Source organism: Solanum pennellii, chromosome 10 (genome assembly GCF_001406875.1).
Source record: "Solanum pennellii chromosome 10, SPENNV200".
NCBI classification, from domain to species: Eukaryota; Viridiplantae; Streptophyta; class Magnoliopsida; order Solanales; family Solanaceae; genus Solanum; species Solanum pennellii.
Window position 1 is genome coordinate 29,996,854 of NC_028646.1, and position 6,242 is coordinate 30,003,095.

The 6,242-nt window shown below is 31.8% G+C and overlaps 1 protein-coding gene across 1 annotated transcript; it reads right to left on the reverse strand.

Annotated features, from left to right (window-relative positions):
- Positions 1-1,613: 1,613 nt before the first annotated feature.
- Positions 1,614-5,188, reverse strand: LOC107002083. The gene is made up of 5 exons (XM_015200004.2): positions 5,056-5,188; positions 3,624-4,253; positions 3,013-3,563; positions 2,281-2,891; positions 1,614-2,200 (listed from the first exon to the last, which is right to left on the reverse strand). Exons 2-5 carry the CDS (start codon positions 4,244-4,246, stop codon positions 1,754-1,756), a joined length of 2,232 nt encoding a protein of 743 aa, XP_015055490.2. The 5' UTR covers positions 4,247-4,253; positions 5,056-5,188; the 3' UTR covers positions 1,614-1,753.
- Positions 5,189-6,242: the final 1,054 nt, after the last annotated feature.

The following is a 6,242-nucleotide window of genomic DNA, read 5'->3' on the forward strand; positions in this document are numbered from 1 at the left end:
GCCAACATATTCTAAATCAACAAGTAAAGGCAGACATTGTCCGAAAGAGATTTGGAGCTATATTATGGGAATATGCAAGAAGGAAGCAAGCGAGTGACCTTCAAAGTGAAGACGAAAGACCAGTTAGATAAAGGAATATAGTTATATTAGTTAGTATGACTATGAAAACTATATAATGTAAAACAATTTGTAGTTACTATGGCTATGAAAAATTGTATTGGTCTATTTTGTAAGTCTTGATATTATATACCTAACTGTGTTGTTTATATGTAAGTCTTCTATTTGAAGTTGTTCCTTCTTTGTGTCCTTATTGATCCTTTCTGTTTGTACTTCCTCTAAGGAATTTTGTCTTTGCAGTTGGAATGCTACATATGTTAGTTTGTTTGGGAGCAACAAGTCGTTGCCCATGCATATCCCGCTTGCTGTAAGTATGCATGATTGAGTTTAAAGAAGTCAATGCTCCTCATACTTCTGTTTGAATGACACTATGAATGCTCATGTAAAACTGGCAGGAAATGGTAGATTTCCTAATGGATTTTTGGGAGCTGGAATGACTGTACGATTGACATGTTTGTAAGCAAGGGATTATTTTATTGATGAATGATGAACAGTCAAGTAGTGACAGACACTTAGATAGGCTGATGTAAATTTGATTAGGAGGTTACTGATGGAGTTTCTGTAATGAAATATAATTAACTTCTGGCAAATTCAAATATTTTGTACTGATAAAGGCATGTTAAGACATGAATTAATTGATATTTTAAAGAAAATATTTGCAAGTTGAGATTATGTTTTAAATATGTTTGATAGTAGCATTTTTCTGAGTGAAAACTTGACAGTGTACAACAAAATCAACAGATATGTCCTTTTGGAATCTTTCATGGTGTGAAATGACTCAACCTTTTCCAGAATAAGCTAATACAGTTAATAATTGTCCTTTAAGCCTGCTTGTTTAGTCTTGTATATGAAATAGTTGCTATTTGGAACGGTACCAAGGGCACATCTAGACAAGATTTTCAATAATCTCTGATTTATAATTAGGTTGATTTAAAGTTATAGTTTTATTTGAATATGTAATTTGAGTAGTAAAAAATTGTAATTTTCCAGGTAAACATGAAACCTCAATAAGTTGTGAAAACTATAAAAAAAAATTCATGTAATTTTTTTTTGGTTGCAAATATATGAACTTCCGTGTTACGTATCGATACTATTTATTTTTTTGAAATCCTATTTTTCTTTATAGAATTAGAACAAGACATTAATCTTAAAATTTCCACAAGTGAATTAAACCTGAATTAAACTTGAATTAAATCATATTACACAAATGGTAACAATTGAATTAAACCTGAATTAAACCTAAGCTAAAGTTGTATTACACAAATACTAACAAGTGAATTAAACTTTGAATTAAAGTTATATTACACAAATACTAACAAACCAAAAACATACCAAGCATCACCCAAATTCCCCAACCTGACAAATATACTCAGCAAGACATTTCCAAGCCTCAAGCTCAACTGGGTTATTCCAGTAAACTATATCATTTCATCTATATATCATATAAAATGTAACTATACACATAGAAACATTCCAGTAAACTGAATAACATGAGATTGCACAACTAAGAAAGCATTCTATTAAACTGAATAACACGAGATTGCGGAACTAAAAATATAAACCATATAACCGAACATGATCCAAATTCGTAGAGTCAATGAGCTTCTAAAACAAACTACTAAAACAAATTATTTTTTTATTCTTGATCATAAGGCCTGACATTTTTGCAAGTCTTCCTGTTGTGATCATGTTGTCCACAATTGCTGCATGTAATTTTCGCCTTCTTGAATCCATCTTCTCTCAGTTGAGTATGTCTTTTATTTTTTGGCCTTCCCGGAGGTCTCTTTCCATGAGGTGGAAGTACAATATCTTCAAGAACATGTGTTGGTGTGTTCCATGTACTTTCATTTGGCAGGGGATCCATTTGAAATTGATATGTCAACAATAAATTTTTTCTTGTATAGTAAGCCGAACAATATTTCTCATAACCAGTGTGTTTTATTGTTAAAACGGCCAAAGCATGTGGACATGGTAACTCATCCAATTGAAATCTCCCACATGTGCATGTACGTTGGTGAAGACATACTGTGAATTGTGTAATACCATCAAGTACGGTATACACATATTTATTTGTCTCTACAACCTATGAAAAAAAATATATATTCAAGAGAGATGTTAGATATGAATCCGAAGAAAAAATACTAGCAAACAGATTAGGCATACCTTTAATTTCTCTGATGCAGTTTTATTGCGCCGCAATATATTTTCATACTTTTTTCCAAGGTGAAAACCTGAAAATGTCGCCTTTGATCTGTTATTGTTATTCCATTTCTGTACAAGTTGTCTCATGAATTCCAAGAGTTGCAAGACTGTAAGAACTTTGGCATGTCTTGTTCGTGAATTGACTGATTCTGCTATATTTGATGTCATCATCCAAGTTCTGTTTACTTCAGCATGCACACGCGACCATTTGTTGTATCCAATGTTCAACAAGTAATCTTTGATCCTCTTATCTATCTTCTCAACCATTGTCATACATTGATTAAATTCTGTCATGGTGTATGTTTTTGCCATAGAGTAGAACAACTCAGTGACCCTTTGTTGACTTCTTCTGAAATTTTTCATTATGTTTTGCAGTAAGTGCCACATACATGCAAAATGAGGTACTTCATCATAAACTGTTGAAACTGCCTTAATAATGCTTGCATGCCTATCGGAAACGATACACATCTCTGGTCTTTGACCAAATGCATCTCTGAATTGCTCAAAAAACCACCTCCAAGATGAATCATTCTCTGAATCGACAATAGCATAAGCAAGTGGCAATATACTCCCTGCACCATGTACACTTTTTTTAATACAATTTTAATACATTTTTACTGCAATCATAATTCAATTTTAATACATAGTTCAAAAATTCAATATAAAAAACAGTATCATATTCGAAAGTCTGACCTGCTGCATCTAAGGTATTAGCGGTTAGCAGTGTCCCTTTGTATGCTCCTTTTAAGAAAGTTCCATCAACAACTACAATTGGTCTACAATATTCCCATCCTTTTATCGAGGTGAACAAAGCTACAAACGCATATAAAAAACGGTCATCCTCTGATTTGTGAAATCTTATATGAGAACCAGGGTAAGTCGCCTCTAGTATGTGAAAGTAGCTTGGCAACTTTGCATATGATTGAATTGGATCACCCCGGATTAATTCAAGAGCTGCTTCTTTAGCTCTCCAAGCTTGCATATATGTGAGTCGCACACCATATTCAGCTAACATGTCACGTTGTATGTCTTTTGGTGTGTAATTAGCATCTGGTTCAGCATATTTACCCACAATAATACTCCCAACAACACTCTTAGTTGCTAGCCTTTCCGATAATGAATTATGTAGCAACAAACAAGTGTGTTCGCTTTCAAATTCTCTAATCTTGAACATTTCAGATTTGTTCAAGCTTGAAGCTCGTAAACTCCAACTGCAGCTTTCTCCTAGGCACTGTATCGAATAGCTGTAGAAAAAATATTAATACACAATTAATAATTTAAAGTGACTTGAATTTAGGTCTTACCTTATTGCGCTTGATCTTGTTGTCTTGAATTGAAAATGATTAAGAATGGAATGTCTTTTTAGTGCACTAGTGAGGACATATTTATTCTTATACACCTGATCTTTTTCAAATAAAGAGTGATTGGGATTAATAATGATGCCTGGTGCTAATTCTTCTAGCTCATCAACTTCCTCACATGATCCGAATCCAATTAACCCTATTGCTTCATCAATACCATTAAATGTATTAGAGAAGTATGAATTGTGTATAACCCTCATATCTCCTGAAGTGTCTGAACACAAAAGTGGAATGAGTGCAGCATTAGTCTCCAAGTTGACTGGTTCAGTTGTTGTGACACATAAAGGGTATCTTGTCATATCTCGATGTTCCTTTTTAGTTTCAAGATATACCTTTACCCCCATATCATTATGAATTTGAATTGGAGGAGACCTTTCATCAATTTTATATCTGATTTCAACTTTACTTGTTGATGTGTCTATTGACAATTGAGTAGCAATTACAGAAACGAGGGTGGCAAACGTTGACTCTGTGTGTATCAACACACCATCTGCCAAGTAGTTAATATATTTGTTGCTAGGATCCCATCGTCCATTGAAGTAAAGCATCACCGCTATATTAGTCATATTTTTTCTGCACATCATTAAAGAGTGTATTACTATTATTAAAAGACTAGAGAGAGACATATAGATTAATCTGCTAGAAGAGCATCACTTTGCTAACAACTGAATTAAATCTTAATAAAATCTAAATTAAAAATTTATCACACAAATGCTAACAAGTGAATCAAACATGAAAAGAAGTTGTATTACACAGATGCTAACAAGTGAATTAAAACTGAATTGAAGTTGAATTACACATATGCTAACAAGTGAATTAAACCTGAATTAAAGTTGTATTACACAGATGCTAACAAGTGAATTAAAACTGAATTGAAGTTGAATTACACATATGCTAACAAGTGAATTAAACTTGAATTAAAGTTGTATTACACAGATGTTAACAAGTGAATTAAATCAGAATTAAAGTTGTATTACACGGATGCTAACAAGTGAACTAAAACTAAATTGAAGTTGTATTACACAAATGCTAAAAAGTGAATTAAACCTCAATTAAAGTTGTATTACACAGATGCTAACAAGAGATCATACTTATTAGAGAAGAGAACTGAATACCAGACACTCACAGGAACTTGAATCAAACGAAATCTCAACATAAATCATCAAACAAAAAGGCACACAAGTAACGTAAACATAAATCAAACGAAATCTCAACATAAATCCACACAAAAAGAAGAAAGGTGTAACGATCTGGGCACTGTCAAGACCACAATTGCAAGCTCACATTAAGTGATCAGTTAAGTGCAAAGGAGACCAACAAAAATCACAGAATGCGTGCAAGTAACCTAAACTAACAGATCTTACTCAACACTAACCTTTAAATTGCAATGGCGAGAGAAAATTGAAGTCGCCGGAAAAAAATTGCAATCACGAGAGAGAGAAAAAATTGCAGTCGCGAGAGAGAAAAAAAAATTGCAATTGCGGGCGTGGGAAAATTTTGGGGCGAGAGAAAAAATATGAAGTTGAATATTCAATTAAATTGACATTTATCGTTAAAAAAATAGTACTGACAAATATGGTAATTATTTTTTAAAAAGTAGACACACAAGTTATTTTCCCTTTATAAATCAATCCAAAACTCACTCATTACTAATTAAACCCCTCCAAATTAATAAACCGATCACATTATTAATGCAACAACAGAAAAGCTACTGTCAATTGACTGTTTTTACAAATTTGAGGCGAAAATATCTATAGAAGTAAATTATCATACATTCAAGTGTCTAAATAAAAATAACTGATAAACTTAAAAATCTGATTATGTTCATCTTAATTATTCTTACGCCTCAATTATGTGATGTTACTTCATAGGTAATTTTTTTTAAAAATAATATATTAAAGGTTTTAAAACAAATCATAAATATTTATAAAATTATATTTTAAAAAAGTGCATGAATTATTAGGGATGTATTACTTCTTTACCTTTAATCATAAATTTTTAATTCAATATTGAAAGATAATCTTATTGAAAGTTTCCTCCTAAATAACCGGCTCAACCTAAATTTAATTGGGGCTTCGATTCAGACTCGAATAATTTTGGATGTCATTTTCGTCATTTCATCGTGTTTTAGTGTATATGGCGATTTTGATATGATAATTGGATTATTAATTGGGTTGGGTTTAGTTAGAAATGAGTAGGTAGTGGGTTGGTTTATAAATTATATTAATAAATTAAATTATAACCAATAGTTGAACGCCAAGTATTTTTAAATAAATATTTAAAGAGTTCAATTTTAAAACAATCAAATAAGTGGTCAATTTTGAACCCAAAGGTGGATGAGAAGGGTCTTTTGAAGCCAATAGGTGGATGAAGGGTAATTTTGTACCATTTTCAATACTTCAAGGATATTTTAGGCCCTTTTCCGATTATGTTTTTAGGACGGAGTTAAATTTTACTGTATCCATACAAAATTTTAATAAAAAAGTTGCTCTAAATAAATAGATAACCAATAATTTAATAAAATTAGAATTTACATTCTCTAACTTTATATATATATATATA